This window comes from Haliotis asinina, chromosome 14 (genome assembly GCF_037392515.1).
Source record: "Haliotis asinina isolate JCU_RB_2024 chromosome 14, JCU_Hal_asi_v2, whole genome shotgun sequence".
Taxonomy (NCBI): domain Eukaryota; kingdom Metazoa; phylum Mollusca; class Gastropoda; order Lepetellida; family Haliotidae; genus Haliotis; species Haliotis asinina.
Genome location: NC_090293.1, coordinates 55,193,700 through 55,214,689, shown reverse-complemented (window position 1 = coordinate 55,214,689; position 20,990 = coordinate 55,193,700). Strand labels below are relative to the sequence as shown.

At 39.7% G+C, this 20,990-nt stretch overlaps 3 protein-coding genes across 4 annotated transcripts in view; 1 reads left to right on the top strand and 2 right to left on the bottom strand.

The window, feature by feature from the left end:
* Positions 1–1,724, bottom strand: part of LOC137261175 (leucine-rich repeat protein SHOC-2-like) — a 28,897-nt gene extending 27,173 nt beyond the window's left edge. The window contains exons 1-2 of the mRNA XM_067798881.1: positions 1,625–1,724; positions 804–1,523 (exon numbers count right to left, since the gene is read on the bottom strand). Of these exons, the coding sequence (XP_067654982.1) occupies positions 804–1,037 (234 nt within the window). The 5' untranslated portion in view covers positions 1,038–1,523; positions 1,625–1,724. The remainder of the gene's footprint in view (positions 1–803; positions 1,524–1,624) is intronic.
* Positions 1,725–4,817: 3,093 nt separating this feature from the next.
* LOC137261049 (large ribosomal subunit protein eL32-like) lies at positions 4,818–10,253 on the top strand. Of its 2 annotated transcripts, none has more exons than XM_067798713.1 (4): positions 4,818–4,889; positions 6,244–6,345; positions 8,093–8,245; positions 10,057–10,253. In XM_067798713.1, the coding sequence occupies exons 2-4, from the start codon at positions 6,253–6,255 to the stop codon at positions 10,213–10,215; spliced, it is 405 nt and encodes a 134-aa protein (XP_067654814.1). In that variant the 5' UTR covers positions 4,818–4,889; positions 6,244–6,252; the 3' UTR covers positions 10,216–10,253. The 2 variants fall into 2 exon arrangements, with proteins under 2 accessions (XP_067654814.1, XP_067654813.1); XM_067798712.1 differs by having other exon boundaries at positions 4,851–4,893; positions 6,249–6,345.
* A 2,732-nt stretch (positions 10,254–12,985) lies between these two features.
* Positions 12,986–19,786, bottom strand: LOC137261361 (uncharacterized). The gene is made up of 7 exons (XM_067799102.1): positions 19,686–19,786; positions 18,973–19,077; positions 18,134–18,207; positions 17,689–17,826; positions 17,412–17,526; positions 16,003–16,075; positions 12,986–14,329 (listed from the first exon to the last, which is right to left on the bottom strand). The coding sequence occupies exons 2-7, from the start codon at positions 19,069–19,071 to the stop codon at positions 14,205–14,207; spliced, it is 624 nt and encodes a 207-aa protein (XP_067655203.1). The 5' UTR covers positions 19,072–19,077; positions 19,686–19,786; the 3' UTR covers positions 12,986–14,204.
* Between the last annotated feature and the right edge of the window lie 1,204 nt (positions 19,787–20,990).

Sequence of the window (20,990 nt, the reverse complement as noted above, 5' to 3'; positions counted from 1 at the left end):
CTATTAAAAATCCAGTTATGTAACTTCAAAGAACTTTTATGGAATGATCTGAAGAAATAGTACCAAAGACAATAGTTTTACCCAGAAAAACATATTATCTTAACAAAGCTTTTGTTTTATTGCAGCTTTTCTTCAAATGTAAAATAAATATTACATAGGTACTACTTAGACAGGTGTCTCAATACATTTTATCAACGACAATGTCAATGAGCCTTCCCACAGTATATGCCATTTTGAAGGTGAACAACAAAATGTTGACACATAACCGTAAAACTACAACAAATAACACCATAACAAATCACAGTATAACACTGATGATATATGTATCCAGTCTAGTAAGTAACATTCACTAAAATACAGAAATCAGATCACGATTGCTGTGAACAATATTGTAAGGAAACGACAATGACTCCTTTAGAACAGGGTAAGCAGAAGCTGCAAGCATATCACATTCAGTCATGATTTGTTCATATACAATATCCAACGTGTAGATGCAAGATTACGTGGGAAACAATTTCATTTACAGGGACTAATGATTACCTTGTAATTACCCAACAGTATCACTGAGGGAGTTCTTGCGAGGGATGAATACAGGGAAATAAAATATTACCCCAAGGAGATATTAGTTGTCTTTTAAATAACGCATAAATACGGCAGATCATAGTTAAATAACTCAAAGGGTTATAATTTCTCTCACAGACACTGGATAAATAACGACTAGTGTCAGTGGGTATCCCAAATCAGTGGCTTTCTCCCTGATCACAATTGCATGACTAAAATATGAAAATCCCTAACTGAATTACCTTGGGAATTTCTTTGGCTTGAAATTGTTCCCTGATGGAAACATTGTCCATTGATGCGACAACATCATCACAGCCATCATGGCTATACTGTGCTTGGCGGTGACTTTCCAAATCTGGTGAATCGGAGCCGGTACCGTGAGTAGACATGATGGGGATAACACTCTCCCCTCTGTAGTCAGCTAGTCGTTCTGCTGCAACTGAGTTATCTTGGGCCTTGTTGGTTTTCCGAGACATTTGCACAAACTGATAGTATTCACTTCATTTAAAACTGGCATGTGATTTGACAGTATTTAGTCAGGAACAACTGGTCTACCTACTTAAGGTATTATCTCCTGTTTCAGGGGCTGGTCTTTGGTTGTAGCGATGTTATGACAGATCACTGTGTGATACCTGTCAGAGTTACATAATGATCAATATTTTCAAAGTGTTGAATTGTCTTAAATCCGAGCAGTTGTTCTGGAGACAAGTGTCGGCATAAGGGCTGTCATACTCTAGGATGTCTTCAGGACATATTTCAAGCCTGCATGTAACATTTGACAATATTACAAATTGGTCTATTTCCTTTGATGTTCCTTGTAATCTTCATAAGTTCAAATGGATGAAGATTTTACGAGTTCTTAAAAGTCCCCATATCGTAATGTTTAAGAGACTATGTTTCCAATGTTCTTCTCAGACGGTGTGGAGGCAAGTCGCGGTGACACCATTTTAGCTCATCGACACCTGCACAGAAAGAAATAACATTAGCGATCGCGTGCACTCTCGCATGAGGCCAAACGCCCGACAAAAGGGAAGATCAGATTTCAAAGAAACGAATGTCATACCTCAATCGTGGAAAAGAAACTGCACATGGGCAAAGCTCTGACTGAAACCTCACCCTACACACAAAATATTGCCGACTTCACAGTACCTTCTGAACGATGCGCATATTATTGCGCAGAAGTAATACTAGAGCGGAAGTTACGTCAATGATTCAGGGTCAGGGAAGGTTTAAGCCCTTCATTATCTTACATATCTTACGACTTTATAATAATAAATGATTAACTTAGCCTACATCCTGCCAAAGATTTGCCTTGTGTGAATTATTATACCAATTGCGGTTTCTTTCTTTCTTTTTTCTTGAAGCAATCAAATATACACCCACATGATATCTATGAAATACAACAGCAGCCTTTATAGGAGCTCGTGGCCAACTCTTTGAGAGGAAAGTTTTTGATCTAATTTACTGAAACTCACCGTTTACAAAATTGACATTGGTCATTTTGTTTACAAATGAGCCTGTAGGCGATGTCTTACTTCGTTTCATCAAACATTATTGCCGAACGAAGACATGTACAATAGGCATGACGTCATAATATCCAAATGTAGTTGTACAATATGACGTCACAAGAGATACTACAAGCACCTGTTCGTTCACAGGACTGGTCAGCCTTATAGCTATTTTCAGTATGATTACTTCCACAAAGCACCACAAACACAGACAGAATCCAATGGGTAACATTTGTCTGTATTTAGTAGTATTTAGTCTGTCGTACAGACCCTGAAGTATATATAGTCTGGTTCATAATTATTGAGAATTTTTCTTCTTACTTTGAGCTATCCTAACACCTCAACTGATTCACTGATACTTAAAACTAAGTAATGGTATAAGGGAGGTAACTCATCTTGGCCTACTGAGTATAGTACAATTAGAGTTACCTCCCCTGAATTTGTAGCAGACGTCATTTTCCTCAGCACTGTCAACAATCTCTGCTGAAGATAAAAGAAGGTTGATTTTTGAGTTGTGTAATCAAGGAATTGATGATGTAAATACATTGGCAGAGAGAACAGGAACTCCTCTTTCTACTGTGTATAGGATTTGGAAGAATTTCAAAGAGGGAAAGGATTTTGGGCACCAGAAAGGAGCAGGGAGACCCAGAAAATTGGACTTCTCAGATCGCGTCCGGCTGGGAATTTTAGCGTCTAAAAAGCAAAGGGCAAGCATCTCCAACATCAGGTATGAAATGATAGAAAGGGGATCAACAGTTGTATCAAAATCTACAGTTAGAAGAAATTTGATTGATCTTGGATGGGAGAAAAAGACTGGAATTCCTTCTCCTCTCATGAAACAAGAACATAAAGACAGGCGTGTTGAGTGGTGTTTGGCACATGAAAACTTTGACTGGGAAAATGTGATTTTTACTGATGAAAGCTCAATATGGGTATATCTCAATAATGTGAAAATATGGACAAAGTCTGCGTCAGCACCGTTGTATCGACGACCTAAATACAGCCCAAAGTTTCATGTATGGAGAGGGATATCCTTATTAGGAACGACTGCGCTGTGTGTGTTTGAGGGAAATCTGACACGTCAACGCTACACTAACATATTAGATAATTTTCTCCTTCCAAGTGCACATGTGTTTTATGGAAATGACTGGATTTTGCAGCAAGATAATGATCCTAAACACACCGCAAAACATGCCAAGCAGTGGTTTCAGGAGAAAAATGTGACTGCATTACCATTTCCTGCATATAGTCCTGACTTAAATCCCATTGAGAACATTTGGGGGGTGATGAAGGAATGTGTGAATCAAAAGGGTTGACAAAAATTGAAGACATGAAGAGAGAAGTGGTCCGATACTGGGACAGCATAACTCACGAGACACTAACCTCTCTGATAGGAAGTATGCCTACCTGTCTTATACTGTGCCGTGAAGCTCAAGGAGACTTGATAAAATATTAAATTGTTACCTACACAACATGAAAAGGTCAGTTCACTTTCACAATACATTCAATTTTATCTGATTTGTTCTCGTTTAATAATATGAAATGCTTTAGCTATTCTCAATAATTTTGAACCATACTGTATAGCCAAGAGAGCCCAAGTCTAGAAAATGTGGCAAGTCTAGATTTCCATAGCTTCAGGAAATGAAGAAAGTCTCAGGGCTCCATTTCACTATAATATTTTTTTCAGTATGAACGTTTTTTCAGTGAAATATGTTCATTTCAGAGACCAGTCTAAGTAAACTTCGTCGCAGTGTATTTCGTTACACTACACCACTTATGGAGTGTAACGAAAAGTACTGAGGATAAGTTTACTTAGACTGTTTCAGAGACTATAGCTGTTAGTCTAAGTAGTATTATACGAACGTCTGTGTGTTAACTAACCAAACTGTTATTCCGCAGTTGTTATCGGTCATCTTGGTTATTTAACAGGGCTGTAACAATACTCTGAGACCGCGATCGATACGACATCTTTCCGGAAAATACAGGTGTGATACGATTTACAGTACGTCTTTTTCATGAGCTCACATTCTCTATCCTTTTAGAATTATTACCTCACTCACTCAATTTCAGTCGGCGAAAATTTTATTTGATAACGATTACGTACATGACTTGCAGTAAGGTCACTTACTTTCTAAATATATTTATAAATTATGAAAGGTCCCTTTAGCTTCCACTGTGTGTTTTCTTGGATTCTTGCTCTAACCACATCTTGTCAACAGACGACAAAGATCCAGATTGGCGAGAAGAGGGAAACCTTGACTTGTCGAAAACGACACCGTATCGCTATTCGTTAGAGGGTTTACTTGTGTATAAACAGACAGGGTCTTATACGGAATGCAACGACAATGTGTTGAAAGAAGTAACTGTATTTTTAATATCATATCGTATCATGACTGAGGTTATGATAATAATAACTAAAAAAAAACATCCAAAAATTGGGGGTGCATTTCCCCACCCAACCCCACGCCTGTGTGTCTTAAACGTGTAATAAAGTACTGTGTCTGTTTTCTGTGCAAATGCAGGATAACGACATTGAAACAACGTCATTTGACATAAATCAAGATCGCGCGAAGTGGGAGTGTCAATGGGAAATCTGCACGTTCTTCCTTTAATGTTTTTGCACATGACTGTCAGGAATCGGAAATAATATCATTCAGGGGTTGTGTAAAACCGACAGCGTCAATGGTGTATATGTTATATATGAGCAATATTTGTTTTTAACTCTCAGCGGTTCTGTCCCTTAGTTGTCATTGTGTAGGTGGCGCAGTTCTCCTTACTTCCTTTTCCGGCATTCGGCCACCAACACAGGGTCGTTCAAATGTACGTTAATTAGAATCGAAGTTTATCAGCATACCAAAACCACATCCAGTGTTAAAATGGAGTCATCATTTTGCACGATATCACAGCAGGGTTATGTTTTGATTCATTCAAATATATTATGAAATTGTATGCTTGAAACACCTATGAATTCACGCATGCCGTGCCCTCACTGAAATTCTCATGTACTCTTGTCATTTGAGATTCTACGTGATCTTATCGTTTGTTAATGTATTTTTGTCAGGATCAGAGGTTTGGGCATACTCTAAATGGTAAGGAGAGGCGGTTATCAACATACTACGATCTTGTCATCATATAAGATACCAGAAAAATATTTGTTTACCTCCGATAGGCCAAAGTAGCCAAGCCTCTGTGCTTAATAATGTCACTTTAAAACCGTTAAAGTGGTCAATATTCGACCAACTTCTCAGCAGTCAATTTGTAGTAAGTAAGAATGCTGACGTTTCATAATTTTCATCTTTTGTCTTAGACCAGATTATCTTGTTTCTGTTTACTGTTACATATCTAGCAGCACACGATCGTAATATGTGTTCATGCGTATGTGATCTGTCGACCAAACTACTAATAGATTAAATTCCGACAAAAAATCGTTTTAAACTGTAATAATTTGACATGATTCCAATATTGCTTTCACAGCCAGTTGATTCATTTTTAAGTTTCACGGATGACTAGGCATGGCCAGATGTTGCAATGACTTAACAAGGAATAATGCAAATTAGATGTTAAAAGATAATTATAAAGGACTATCAGTCATCGTGACATCTCAGATGGTTAAAAGGTTTCGGACATTTAATTACTGCAGCAGAGAACACCAAGGTCCCCTGATCTGATTTTGAATCTGCTGACTTAGTAAATTATAACAATCTTTCAAGATGTATTATGTAATTGTTCTCTTTGCTTGATAGGCCTTTCAGGTACCAAATACATGTACTATAACAAAATGGACCACAGTACATCATAATCATGTTTTGTTATCTTTACTAAATATTATTTACATTTGTTTCCATTTGTCAGTTGCCTATCTTCAGAAGAATCAAGCAATTTGCAACAATGTAAAGTAGACTGACTAGGCACCAAGTATTGTTTTGTGATTCTGACACAATTATCTTTTATTTAATATAAGTAACAAGAAGTAACTATTTCAGATTACTTTTATTCTTTGAGATTTCTTTTAAATCTTTTATCTGAATATCTCTTGAAAACTGATGTGTATGGACTTGAAACATCCAGATGACCTTGTTCCCCACCTTAATCTATTCTATAACTAGTCAAGTTGTTACCTAGGTAACAATGATACAGGTACATAATTAATATTTTATATTTGTTTTCTTTGTAGACAAGAAAGATGGCGATTCGACCCCTAGTTAAGCACAAGGTTCCTCGAAAGAGGAACAAGAAGTTCATCCGTCATCAGTCCGAGCGGTACATGAGAGTCAAGGTGAGCAATATCACAGATAGTATAGAACAGTGATGGAAATTAACTTGACTTTCAGACAGGCCCTCAGGGCCAGTAGACGTAAAATCTTACTGGCTCAAGCTGTTTTCTACTGGCCTAGTTAAAAAAAATGATGTAGTTAAAAAAAGCCTCATTTTATATTAACCAATTCTAGTGAGGCAAAAACATCTAAATCATGATTATAATGAGACCTTTTCATCAGTTATCAGAATCGGGAATTCAGATGGCAGTCTTTCCATCTTTATGTTCAGCAATGGCACATACCCTTGTCCAGTGGGCGAGCAATAGCATAGTTCTAATTCGCCCGGACAAACTTCTACTCGCCTCGGGCCTGGTGGCAAGTGTTAATTTCTATCACTGTAGAATGCAAGCTCCTCAATGATGGACTTTTATGTTAAATAGTATATAAATTTGGATTAAATGCAACTGTCACACCTACTAACCTGTTAAGTGTGCACAGTGAGGCGAGGTGGACATGCCTCTAGTGTCAGTACTGTATCTGGATAGAGTGGGCCTTCAGCAACACACGCTTGCCATAACAAGCAACTATGCCTCTTGTAAGAGGTGACAAACAGGATCAGGTGGTCGGGCTTGCTGACTCGGTTGACACATCTGTTCCCCATTGCGCAGATCGATGCTTATGCTGTTGATCACTGGATTGTCTGGTCCAGAATGGATTATTTACAGACCAATGCTATATAGCTGGAATATTGCCATGCAGCATAAAACTAAACTCGCTCCAAGTCCTCTCTGCAATGCTAATGCAAGTCAAGATTTCCACCAGCCTAAATCTCTGGTTTCCCTAGGGATCATTTTCAATTTATATGGTTTAGTTTTTTAGTATCAAAATTGTACGTGTTCAGAGACTAAACATTTGTCTAAAGGAAATCAAACCCTCTTGCTCATTCACTCGCAATACGTTAAGCAACTGTGACATAACTTCTGTGTATGAATGAATGGCTCTATAGGAAGAAGGAATGTCAGTCATTCCCAAGTCTTTTCACACAAAAGACATTCAAGATTGTATCTTGTATGTTGGTACAAAAATCTAGAACACATCTGTAAGCCCCATTTCACCAAGATATCCAAGAGTTCCTTGGATATGCAGGGTGTTTCAGAACATACAAATGTACAGAATGGATATTAAGAAGTTCCAGAAGACTCCCAGACAGTATACCTACAGAGCATCAAGTGTAGTAGCATGCCTGACACAACCACTGTCCACACTACCACTGATTCATTTTAGACTGTGAAGTAATTATCTGAACATATGGCAGACTTCAATTTATTAAGACCCTCTCTTTAACAACCATTGGGGATCAGGGTTAGATCTTCATGCTTGTAAAGGATGACTAACAGGATCAAGTGGTCAGACTGGGCTAGGTTGACACATGCACTTCGTATACCAATTGCTTTGATCGATGCTGTTACTATTGATCGCTGGATTATATGGTCCTAACAATATCGTTTACAGGCTGTCCCCATTTAGTTGGAATATGGCTGAGTGTAGTGATTAACAACAAACCAATCTTTAAAGCAGCAAGGACTTGTAAAATTTGTTGCCCTCATTTGTGAGTGGAGGTAATACCTTGGGTCTGTTAGCCTCTATCATCCGTCACTGTACCTGTGCCTGCGAGATCAACTCCTATTTCCATGTGGGATTTTGTTGTAAACCAGCAGTACTGACAACAGTGAGACACTTTATTCATATGTTATTTTTTCTCCACAGCAAGCATGGCGTAAACCCAAGGGTATTGACAACAGAGTGAGACGTCGCTTCAAGGGGCAGTATTTGATGCCAAACATTGGTTACGGAACATGTTACAAAGTGAAGCATGTCTGCCCAGATGGCTTCAAGAAGTTCCTTGTTCACAATGTCAAGGTAGGTTGTGGTCTGTGATACTTTCTCCGGGTAGTCTGCTCTGGTCATATGGTATTTTGGCAGTTGTCTCTGCTTGTGTGATATGTTGGTAGACAGCTCTGGCCATTTGTGTTATGTTGGTAGTCAGCCCTGGTCACGTGTGGTATGTCGGTAGTCTGCTCTGGTGGTGTGTGGTATGTTGGTAGTCCGCTCTGGTCATGTGTGATATGTTGGTAGTCTGCCCTGGTTGTGTGTGTTACATTGGTAGTCAGCTCTGGTCATGTGTGGTGTGTTGGTAGTCAGCCCTGTTCACGTGTGTTATGTTGGTAGTCCGCTCCGGTTGTGTGTGTTACATTGGTAGTCCACTCTGGTCGTGTGTGATATGTTGGTAGTCAGCTTTGGTCACATGTGATACGTTAGTAGTCAGTTCTGGTCATGTGTGATATGTTGGTAATCAGCTCTGGTCATGTGTGATATGTTGGTATAGTCGAACCCTGTTTATCCGGACGTTTTGGTTTCACTTGAAAATCGTCCTGATAGCGAGACGTCCAGTTAACTGGATCAAACAAGCAAAATCGTGAAAATTAAGAGAAAGCAAAGAAAATGTATGTACGCATATCAATAAATCAACAGTCAATAGTAATAAGAGTGAATCATCATGACATATAAGTGTACTGATAATACATGGAAGGTGTAACACGGGTTACAAGTTGTCATGTTGTCTCGGACGTAATCATGTAGCGTGTGGAGCTTCAGGTGGTAAGTTAGATGAAAAACGTAAGTCAATGACGAAAAGTTTCTATTTTGCCAATTACAATTTTTTTTTAATTCTAAATGCCCTAAAAACACATGGAATTGCGTTGAACATATGCTGTCTGCAGAAAGTAAACTTCCAGACGGGATCACATGACTTAGATCATGTGGCAGGCTATTTTTAGCTTGCATCACGACAGATAGTAGGGGTCGATTTATAAGTGTTATATACAGTACAATTACAGAGTAGTTTACCTTAATCGTTCCTGATGAGATGTACTCACTCCCACCAAATCCTAACGAAGAACCCGAGTGACACGCTTCCCTAGTGTTTTGATGGCTAAATAATCAATTCACATCTAATGCCTTCCGATAGATTAACAATGAAATCACATAGTCGTGTGGTAAACGTGACATGACACATACACATGCATGTGTATGTGTCACAAAAATTTGCCGCCCAGGTCCGGAAGCATGGGTCCAATTAAGCATGTACAATTAATGAAGGTAAGTTTTGTTTCACATAAAAATTGTCTTGAAGGTGGGGTTTCCAGAGATGTGGGGTCGGAGTAAACGGGGTTCGCCTTTAGTCAGCACTGGTTGTGCGTGTTACATTGGTAGTCAGCTCTGGTCATGTGTGGTATGTTGGTAGTCAGCTCTGGTCATGTCTACCCTCTTTATCTATAATAGAGGTGCAGTGCTAAGGTTCACCTTAATAAATTTATAAAGAATTATCACAAATTATGTCTCTTGAGCTCAGGAAAAAGTCCAATGTGTTCATCATAAAACTTGAAAGTCATGAGTGAGTGAAAGTTGCCTTACTCAGCATCAATGTTTGCAGCTGTTCTCAGCCTTTCCAAACTTGATACTTCAGCTTGCCTGTAAATAAAGAAGCCATTACCCAGTCCGAAGCAACTGAAACTAAGACAGTTGTGATATGGCTGGAACACTGCTGTCAGCATTGAGACATTGAGAATAGTTGTAGACAGAAGTGAGCGTGAGCTCATGCTTCACATACAGGCAACATCCAGATTGTCATACCTCTGTAGTAACATTGAAGAACCTCTGTCGTGTTGCAGGAACTGGAGGTGTTACTGATGCAAAACAGAACATTCTCAGCTGAGATCGCTCACAATGTCTCATCACGAAAGAGGAAAGAGATCGTTGAGCGTGCCCAGCAGCTCGCAATCAAGGTGACCAACCCCAATGCCAGGCTCAGGTCACAGGAAGACGAGTAAACTGTGAGAAAAAAAAGTAATAAAAAATATATACCCAAGTTCAAGTTTCTGTTGTTTGACTGCAGTCTTATGATTAGTAAGTAAATAACTGCATTAAGACGTCTGGAAGACTGGACTGGATGAGTTCGGAGCTGTTTGTCGGTGTTGGCAAGTTTGTGACTTGCATGGTTACATGTCAACACTTCCTGGTTCATGTATCATGATCTAATAACATTTATATAGTTGGAACATTGCTGATAGTGGTACCATACAACTGGAATATTTCATATCAAAGACATGCTGATTAATGTATTCTTCGTAATGTCCCTGTCTAACTTCAGGAGACATTTGTCCACTACAAGCCCTCTAGGAATGTCCGATCAGCTGACCAAATGCTCTTGACTGTACCTACCAGTATATAAACTGAAATCTTTCAGGGCTCGATCCTTCTCACATGTAGCTACCTCATTATGGAACTCTCTCCCATTTAACCTCAAAAGTGCACCTACGCTATCTGTGTTTAAATTTGGACTAAGAACGTATCTCTTCAAATGCTACGACTAAGTGTACCTACTGTTGTCCCTCCAGTGCATATGCACATATGCAATACGCGCTTTGAGCATGTCCCTCAATGATGTGGAACTAGCGCTCTACAAATACCCTTATTATTATTATTATGTTTTACAGATTAGAAATGAAATGCAGCAGAGAGGGTTTGGGTGATCCTGGCACAGTCAGGCTGGTCAAGCTCATCATCAGCTCAGGGCCCTCACCCCCTCTACACGCAGCCCAGACAGTGAATGGGACTTCTCCCAGGAAACACTGCCTAGTCGAACCCACCAAGAACTTTCCAGAGAATATGGAGGCTCCCCAATACTGCAGCCTTCTGCATTACCCAGATTGTCAGAAGGGCTGTGCTCCCGGTGGAGAACCCGGGCACTCTCCTGATCTGCGCCAAGAGATCAGGAGGTACCAAACCAAGGGCACCGAGAACAATGGGGAGCCTGACGACAGTGTACTTGGGATACAGGCAAGACATTTCAAAAGCGAGGTCCGCATATTTTTCATGCTTTTCCTGAATCTTGCCAATCGCATTGCTGTCAAAAGGGACAGAAAATTCTATGATATAAATAATTTCATTGGCTTTATCAAAAAGGACAAGATCAGGTTTGTTGGCTGGAATTCGTCTCAGGCTGTATATTGGCCTATTCCAGAGAAGTTTAAAAGCATCATTTTCCAGGACGCCCTGGACATGTTCAGGGTTGTACCATGGATGGACCTCGGAGTCAAAGCCACAGGCATGGCGGAGACGATAATAAAAGCAGCGAACCATGCCATCATGTCTTTTAAGATATGCTGTTTGTGCCAAGGAAGGGCATCCACTGACAAGGTGTTGGACAGTCTCCTTGAATTCATTGCAAAGACGACATTTCGTATTGATATTTTCTTGAAGAATAACATTCTGGCGATTGCGAGTGGGAAGTGACTGGTCCTGAGCAGCAAAAACGGAAACCCTCAGTTTCACATTTGAGACCAGCCAACTTCATCCAGGCGAAGGAGTTGGTTGGATGGCTGTTCTGTTCCACACACTGCATGTACACACGATGCTATGGCTTCTCAGACAGCTTCTCCACAAAGGACCGACTCTGAGCAGACTTGGTGAAGGACTTCACCTGGTTTACTCCCATCACTGTACCGTCCAGCAGTACATTGCCATCAACAAAATCAACTTCAAATTTCAGATTGTGTCCCACAACGTTGGCAAGCTTAAAATAACGTTGGCAAGCTTAAAATAGCTGTGGAATTCCTTGCTTTCATTGTGAATCTTGACATGCATCACCAGAGGATCATCTGATTAATAAATATGTGCAAAAGTACACAATAAAATTTTATCATGAAGAGCCTCCACATTAATCAAATCCCATCCTCCCGAATTGATTGGCATATATAAACGATTAAGAGAGGAACGAGGGTGGTGTGCTCGGTTATCTGATATGATCCTTCTAGTCAGGCGGTCAAGACCCTAGATGTCTTGTTTTGTCCAATCAACTACTCCAAAGGAATAGGAGAGAACTGGCACAGCAAAAGCATTGGTGGCTTGACCTTGAGCATTTGGCTCTGACCTCCAGATTTTCTTTAAATGAGATGTATACTCGGCCGGAAGTTTATTTTGAATTTGGGCATTCTGGAGCTTGTCTCAAACTTGCATTCCAAGATAAGTGTAGGCCTGATCTTCCACAAGATGCTCAATAACTTCTCCAGCTTGTAACCTGACCGATCCATCATTGGTTACCTTGCCACGATTCAAATGAAGAGTATTACATTTGTCAAGTCCAAATGTCATGCCAATATCATTAAAGAAGGACTTGACAAGGAGAACCCGTTCTTTCAAATTGGTCTTTCCTTTGGCAAGGAGCTCGATGTCATCCATGTAGATGAGATGAGTAAGAGGTGTTGGGGATCTGTGCTGAGGAGGCCTGGGATGGTAGCCCTCCTCCCTATTGAACAGAAAACTCAAACGATTTAAAGACAGACAAAAGAGCAAAGGACTGAAGGAGTCCCCCTGGAAAATTCACCTTCTGACTGGAATAGAATATTATTAATTCCTCTCCTCTTTCCCCCTTCTGCATACCAGGCTGACAACTAAAGTCTCCTGTACTGCACACCAGGCTGACAACTAAAGCCTCCTGTACTGCATACCAGGCTGACAACTAAAGCCTCCTGTACTGCATACCAGGCTGACAACTAAAGCCTCCTGTACTGCATACCAGGGAAAAAGCATTAAAACAAGTTTGTGTGTCAACAATAAAAACAATTTATTACTCAAATGTTTAGATTTAACAAATACATTATCTATAAATGGCAAGACATTCAAAATAAAAGTCAGACTCTGAAATATTAAGCATGTTCTATTAAATAAAATGCATCTAAAATTATTTCAAAACCAAAAACATGTTTGTATGTGTCTGAAGTAATAACGGCATTGATCATCTGATTTCTCTGTTCTTAAATGAAATGATGAATAATACATAATAAAGAGTAACTAATATATGCAGGAAAATAAGTTTCTTTAATGGACTGGAACTAACTCCCTGTAATGATCATCCCACATCAGATCTGCTGGGAATAAACACTGAGGATACAGCTAATATGCCATAGCACAATCCAAACGTCACCACATAAAATAAATTGTGGAACTGCAACGTGGCAGTTCATTTGATAGACTGTTGTTGTCTGACCATACATGCATGCTAAATGACGTACATTCTTAAAGAATTGTGTTTAAAAAAATACTGGACAATATACTGGTGTATCATAACAGAAACACACGGAAATCCAGTTCAAGGGTATATATAACAAAGTGAACAATATAATATAAAAAAATTCTAATGACTTCAGTCACACTGCCAGCTAAAGATTTTCTAAAAAGTTTTCCACTGAGGTTGGTTAATATCAGTAGATAGACATATACTCATAGGTACAGATGAAAGTACAAGTGTTCCTATATTCTTTCCAAAGTCTGTTTGCATGCTTTGTATGGCAATGTGGGTGAAATTCTGGAAATCAGTAAATGAGCACTTGTGCTTATATGTATTTTCCATAATAATTTCCATGAGTATACTACTACAAGAGCTCACTTCACCTTCATCAGGAGGTAATGGTTGCTGCTTGTAGTGGTCCTGCTATACTGGGAGTTAAACATAGCAGCAGAAAACCATGGTGACTTAATCATCCGAGTGTTCACTGATGCTAAGTAATCACATTTGGCCAGGAAAACACAACTTGTCTTCCTGTTATCACAGCTGCTTCAAACAATAAACTAGAATGTAACAGTGAAAACATACAGCATAAAACACAATATTGCTGTTTCCATCTCTCAATAAAATGTCTCTAGTGGCAACATATTTGTTGCTTTTCATATACAATTTTCAACATCATGTAGTTGGTAAAGCAACATAAAAACAGTAAGACCAAACATGTCACTAGATGTGACTGCTCTAGATGTGTCTTCACTGTGTTGAGTTGGGGACTCGCTCAGCAGTGTACATGACATCGGTCCTGACGGTGTACTTCCTTCCCTCCAACAGTGTGGAGCCTTCGTGTAGCATGTTGTGTTGGAACACTAGGACTGAGCCTGTGGAAAGACACAGATTTCATTATCCATGATGCTATTGCAGAAAAGGTTTACAGTAATTTTAACATTTCGTCTCAATGAAATCTCATGTTAAACAACTCTTGCATGATCACCTGATCACACTTTAATAACATCACGTCACATTACATCATGTCAAGTCATGTCACTTTCTTGTCTGCCAGGTACGGATCCCAGTCAATTGACAGCTTTCACATGAGCATAACTGTTTCTTAAACATGAGTTTGAACAGCCAGCCTTGAATGGAGATAAACAAGTACCAGTGAGATCCACTAAGCTCTATAAAGAGAGTGTGTTTAACACCACACTCAGCACTATTCCAGCTGTATGGCGGTGCCTTATCAAGAGTAGCATTCGGTACCATGCTGTACCATCAAGAAATGTTCTTTTCTACAGATGTGAGGAAATGAAGCCACATTATTTTTGACAACCAACATCTGATTGGCTCATTTGTTAAGATGCCATTGAAGCTGACGTTTTGCTGCACAGGAAACATATACTGAAGTAAAATAATGGACTCAATGTATTAAATCAAGGCTATAGTTTTCCTGGAAAAGTAGTTTGGCATATTTTGATGTTATGTCCACATACAAACCGGATGCCAGTGATCCCTAGATGACATGCACAGAAGGTAATACATTGTTTGTTTGGTATTAACACCACACTCAGCAATCGTACAGTCTATGACAGCAGTCTGTAAATAAACGAGTCTGGACAAGCCAGTCCACAGATCAACATCATGAGCATTGATCTATGCAGTTGGGATGTGATGACGTGTCAACGAGTCTGACCTCGTCATCACCTGATCCCTTTAGTTGCCTTCTATGACAAGCATGGGTTACTGAAGGCAAGTTCTAACCCAGACCTCCATGAGTTTCTAGTAAACAGGATATATCAAATACCGTAAACAGCCAAATTTTCGCGTCCATTAAATTTCGCGTCAGACTTCATGATGCGAGAATAAAAACACACGATAATATTGATATATCATTCACTTTATTCAGACACGTCAACAACATAAAAACAATACAAGTGTAAACTGCTCATTCACGTGTCACTTACTGATACTCTTACTAATAGTTTTCACAAGAGATTAGCCTTTCGCCAACCCCTCAGAACACTGTCTTTCTGCTTGGAGAGCTTGTCAAGACATTTAACAATCCACTGTGCATGTACAAGCTTCATAATGCTGATTCGCAAGTCTATTGTTGCATTGATGTTAGTTTTGCAATTGGCAGCTACCTTCTCTGCATACCACTGTGTACATTTGTTTTTAGATCACTACACAAATCTGTTTATTTTATAACAACTCAATGATCATGCACCTGGGTGTTGTGTAAAAACATTCAGAGACGTCCTCTGTAACAAGATCACTTGCTTGGCATGTGACAGGTCTTTTTCATGGCTGAATGAACGTTTTATCGATCAATATTCCAAATGAAAACCTAGTCATGTAAAGTACCCTTTAGACCTATATATCAGGTATTGCATTTGTCAATACATTTGTCAACCAGCACCTCGCGAAAATAAGAAGGCGCGAAAAGGTTTAGTGACCACCGCTCGCGAAAAAGTAAAGGCGCGGAAACAAGACAGTTAACAGTATTAGTTGTTTAGGACCCCATGTGCTGGCTGCTCTTGTCTGTGATCAGTTCTACCTGTTTTGGGTACCACAGGGATGCTATCCATTGTCCTGTATGAGAAGAATGTTGTGCTTCCCCCTACAAAACCCTGAAACGAAATATTGGAAATGATAAATCTGAAGAATATATCTACTACCACAGTTGCCAACTTCTACATCCCGGACCAGGAATCTGACCCCACCAGGTTCAGGGATGTCATATGTAGCATTTATGTAATGGTATTATGAAATATTTAGCTAGCTACAAGAATAAATATTCTATATCATCCCCAACCACAGCCCCAGTCATGAGGTCACTCGCCAAATCCTCCCACTACAGCTTTACAGTGATGAGTTCACGCATGCACACACGCACACACACACACATGTTAAAGGATACAGCTATACAGACAGTCACACATCCACCCATCCTGCCCCAAGGCTCAACTCATCCACATACTCCTGTACCGTGACGTGGTTGCCTCAACTCATCCACATACTCCTGTACCGTGACGTGGTTGCCTCAACTCATACACATACACCTGTACCGTGACATGACTGCCTCAACTCATCCATGTACGCCTGTACCGTGAGATGATTGCCTCACCGCATCCACGTACACCTGTACCGTGACATGATTGCCTCATCTCGTTCGGGTACACATGTATCGTGACATGACTGCCTCACCTCATCCATGTACACCTGCACAGTGATGTGGTTGCCTCACCTCATTCAAGTACACCTGTAGAGTGGTATGGTTACCTCACCTCATTCAAGTACACCTTTATAGTGATGTGGTTGCCTCACCTCATTCAAGTACACCTTTATAGTGATGTGGTTGCCTCACCTCATTCAAGTACACCTTTATAGTGATGTGGTTACCTCACCTCATTCAAGTACACCTTTATAGTGATGTGGTTGCCTCACCTCATTCAAGTACACCTTTATAGTGATGTGGTTGCCTCACCTCATTCAAGTACACCTTTATAGTGATGTGGTTGCCTCACCTCATTCAAGTACACCTTTATAGTGATGTGGTTGCCTCACCTCATTCAAGTACACCTTTATAGTGATGTGGTTACCTCACCTCATTCAAGTACACCTTTATAGTGATGTGGTTGCCTCACCTCATTCAAGTACACCTTTATAGTGATGTGGTTGCCTCACCTCATTCAAGTACACCTTTATAGTGATGTGGTTGCCTCACCTCATTCAAGTACACCTTTATAGTGATGTGGTTGCCTCACCTCATTCAAGTACACCTTAATAGTGATGTGGTTGCCGCACCTCATTCAAGTACACCTTTATAGTGGTGTGGTTGCCTCACTTCATTCAAGTACACCTTTATAGTGGTGTGGTTGTCTAACCTCATTCAAGTACAACCATACAGTGCTGTAGTCACACATCTCATTTAAGTACACCTGTAGAGTGGTGTGGTTGCCTCACCTCATTCAGGTACACATGTACAGTGATGTAACTCCTTTCCCCGTTGTCTCTCAGATAGACACCATCCTCATGAGGTTTGAAGTATTCTCCCGGGTTGTACCGTAGGAAGCGGAGTCTGAAGTTGTAGATGATCAACATTCTTCACCAGACCCACCGACAGTTCAAAGAGTAATCTTTCACACATACATTTTGAACAATATGTTATATGTGCAGGTTAGTTCGTATAAATAGTCCTGTAGGTTGTGAGTTACTATGACATGATGGAACAGTAGCTTACCTTTCATTTAAACCTATTACCCTTCTCTCGTTAAATACTTCAGGTATAAATTCTTTGATCCTGTCCCAGATTTTTTTGGCCTCTTCTTCTGAGTCCCAGATATGTCGTGAACTGTTTCTGATATCTGTCCTCGTCACCCTGGGACAGGAAATGACCGTTACCTACCGACATATACAACTTACTTCCCTGATTCATTATCTTCACATATACAAAGTATCTCCCTGATTCACATGTCAGATATTTCACATATCCCCATCTCCCATTCTTATGATATTTTCAAACCAAAAAATTATCTCCCCGTATTCACAAGGTTATGCAGTTTTCAAACAATGAAATTATCTCCCCTTATTCACATTGCGTTCCCTTATGTTATATGTGAGGTATTTTCTCAATGACATTGCCATGTCTGCACGAGATAAGATGTAAAAGCTGTCTATGTACATACTGTCCATCCCCAGTGTTGACCTGGGCAAGTGTGTACCCCCTCCTCTCTGTCTCCTCAATGTACCATTGACACTCCTAGGGAAACAACATGAACAGTGCTCCTCAAATGGTGATCATAAAAAAATCATTGGAAAAAAGAAGGCATCAGAAAAATAACTATTACAAAACATCCTGTTCTCCATTATTTGCTTTTTTATACAGTATTTCATGAATATTATTTCACTTTAGCATAAGCCATAAAAACATCCTGTTTATATTGTATTTTACAAAAACTATTTCACTTTCATCGTCAATAAAACTTATTCAACAGAAAAAGTGATGAAAATGTCCTGTCCTCCATTTACTTTCCTTATACTATTTCACTTTCAAGTTAATTATTCCTTTCAATACGATACTGTAAGCCATGTGTACCTTTGCAAAACAGGAGAACTGAAGATTATGTTAGTTATTTAGTTCATAAAAGGATTACAGGATTTATCTAGTGCTACTGCAGATGACAGTGTTGTGATCTGGTAATTCTGTGACTTCACGTATTATACTTGAATAATTACATTATTTTTATGAGATTGGTTCAAATGTGGTTCAGAGAAATTTATGTAATGCTACTAATGTTAAAGAATATATTATCACTACTGACATTTTGGAGACTTTTTTCCTATGACTCTTTCTCCAAGTACCTCTCAAATATGAGTGAAATCACCTAATCACTTCTGATATAATGATGGTATTACCACACAGCCAGTATGTGTATGTTACTGATGTCATGCATTGTATCATCATTACTGAACTGTAGACACGACATATATTTGATTGTCATGTCATCATACTCTAGGCACTCACCTCCGGCGTCAGGACATTTTCTAGGACAAATGCCAGTTTGTGCTTTAAATCATCTGGGAGACTGATTTCCTTATACACTATCTCTGGCTTGTCACCCATCCTGGCCTGAATAAAGGAAAAGAGCATTACAACACTGACATTATAAAGCTGAGAATTTATCTACTTCAACTTCCGTCAAAGAACACCAGACATCTGACAACAAGGTCGACCTGAAAACTGGCATTTTTTGATGCATCAACAAACAGCAGGACCATGCCATCATGAAAGTCGTGTCCAACAACACCTGGTGTTAAGGTAAGTTCCAGGTGCCGTGGAAATCATGAGATCCTAACCACCAATCAACCATGACCAGGTGATACCTGCCTAGAGACTTATTAATTTCATTATGTGTGTATTATGTCTTCACGTGTTACCAATCGGTGATGTTATCCATATAATTTGTATCTGGCATTGTCAAACTATTTACACCTTGATTAATTCCTGGCTTCTGTTTGATCATTGTCACTACTAATCAGAGTCAAACAACTACTGGTTTCCCTTATTAAGTGTCCACCATTGTTATCATATCACTGTTGTTTCACAAGTACGTTGCTGCAGATATCACACATAATCAAACGGTCGAATGTTGACAAGTCATGACATGTGCAGTTACACCATACACAGCCTAATGTTTGTCACTCATTGTGTCACACAGAAAACAAACACGTACTCACCAGGTGTGTGTCGTTGCTACACTGAGGCAAGAAGTAAGCTCACCAGTACCTCTGCCATTACTTCCTGCTTGTCTGGCTGAGGGAATCCCAAAATCTATTTTAAGAATCTTACGCACAAAATATTATACGCAATATGATTCGTCAATGGTGATATCACTGAGCGTGCAACACGCATTTGGCTACATTTGGTCGCGTTACGTTAACACGTCGTTTTGTTGTTGACTTGTGTATACACAAGTTGAAAGGCTGAAGCTCTAAGTTTCAAACAACAGATTAAGGAAGAAAGTAATCGTATTCAACTAATGGAACATGTGATAACAAACTTGGTCAATGACATGTGAAATAATGACGCACAAGATATGGTTTACCATTACAAGAGACCATATCGGAATATGGTCTCTGCCATTACTGCATATTGTTTGTAATAGGCAGAAATTCTTATAAACATTTATATATTAAACTGATTGGTACAATTAATTTACAAGGCATTCGCTTAAAACGGTTCAAACTTAGTCGTACCTTCAACCAATCATTGTTATTATGTACATCTGCATGATAATGAGCAAACGTCTCATAAAACTGAATTACGTTTTCAAAGAAGCTTGCTAGACGTGACATGTCCTTCTAAGAATCCAGTATTAAACGCCTGTTGAGTTTCGACGTAATTTAACTTGCGTTCATATGTTATCTGTGTCATATTTGATTTGTCAGGTGACTATGTTCGCCCTGTCCATGACCGAGTTCATTACACTCAGCAATTCATCCACGCTGAGAGGACCTACCGACGATGTCGTGAACGTTACGCCAATCCTTGAGTCGGACAGCGCGGTATCGATTTGACAGTAGCAATGGACGTCATGGTTTGGGAGCCAAAAGTGCACCGGGATAACCATCATTCGAAACATTCGCCTCGAATAGCGATGATCCGGCTTTAAACGATATATCCACTCACTCATTTAAAACAAATTATATCAACAGACAGATTCATATAACAAGTACTGTACTATATGAGAATACGTGTGATATCAGGAAATAATAATGTATGATGCTTCCTATCCTGCGAGACTGAAGAACCCAGTGTATCCCTCTTCATGGGTGGACCTGGGGGATGCGGGTGTTGTGTAGTGTTTAGGGAGTTTGACACCCCCTTCCCGCCCTCCCATCTCATGAACATGACGTATGACCACATAGATATTTTTCTGTGTATGCAGGGCGAAAGGGGGTTCAGAGGGATCGATCCCATGAAACACACACACGCACCACACACCCACACACGCACGTGTGCACACTTTCAGAATTCCTTGA

Coding starts and splice junctions, on each gene's coding strand:
- LOC137261361 (XM_067799102.1), bottom strand. CDS start 19,071: ATGGGTGACAAGCCAGAGATAGTGTATAAGGAAATCAGTCTCCCAGAT. Junction 18,208..18,972: donor AAAATGTCCTGACGCCGGAG/GTGAGTGCCTAG, acceptor TTGTTTCCCTAG/GAGTGTCAATGGTACATTGA. Junction 16,076..17,411: donor TACATGTGTACCTGAATGAG/GTGAGGCAACCA, acceptor ATTTCGTTTCAG/GGTTTTGTAGGGGGAAGCAC.
- LOC137261049 (XM_067798713.1), top strand. CDS start 6,253: ATGGCGATTCGACCCCTAGTTAAGCACAAGGTTCCTCGAAAGAGGAAC. Junction 6,346..8,092: donor AGCGGTACATGAGAGTCAAG/GTGAGCAATATC, acceptor TTTTCTCCACAG/CAAGCATGGCGTAAACCCAA. Junction 8,246..10,056: donor TCCTTGTTCACAATGTCAAG/GTAGGTTGTGGT, acceptor GTCGTGTTGCAG/GAACTGGAGGTGTTACTGAT.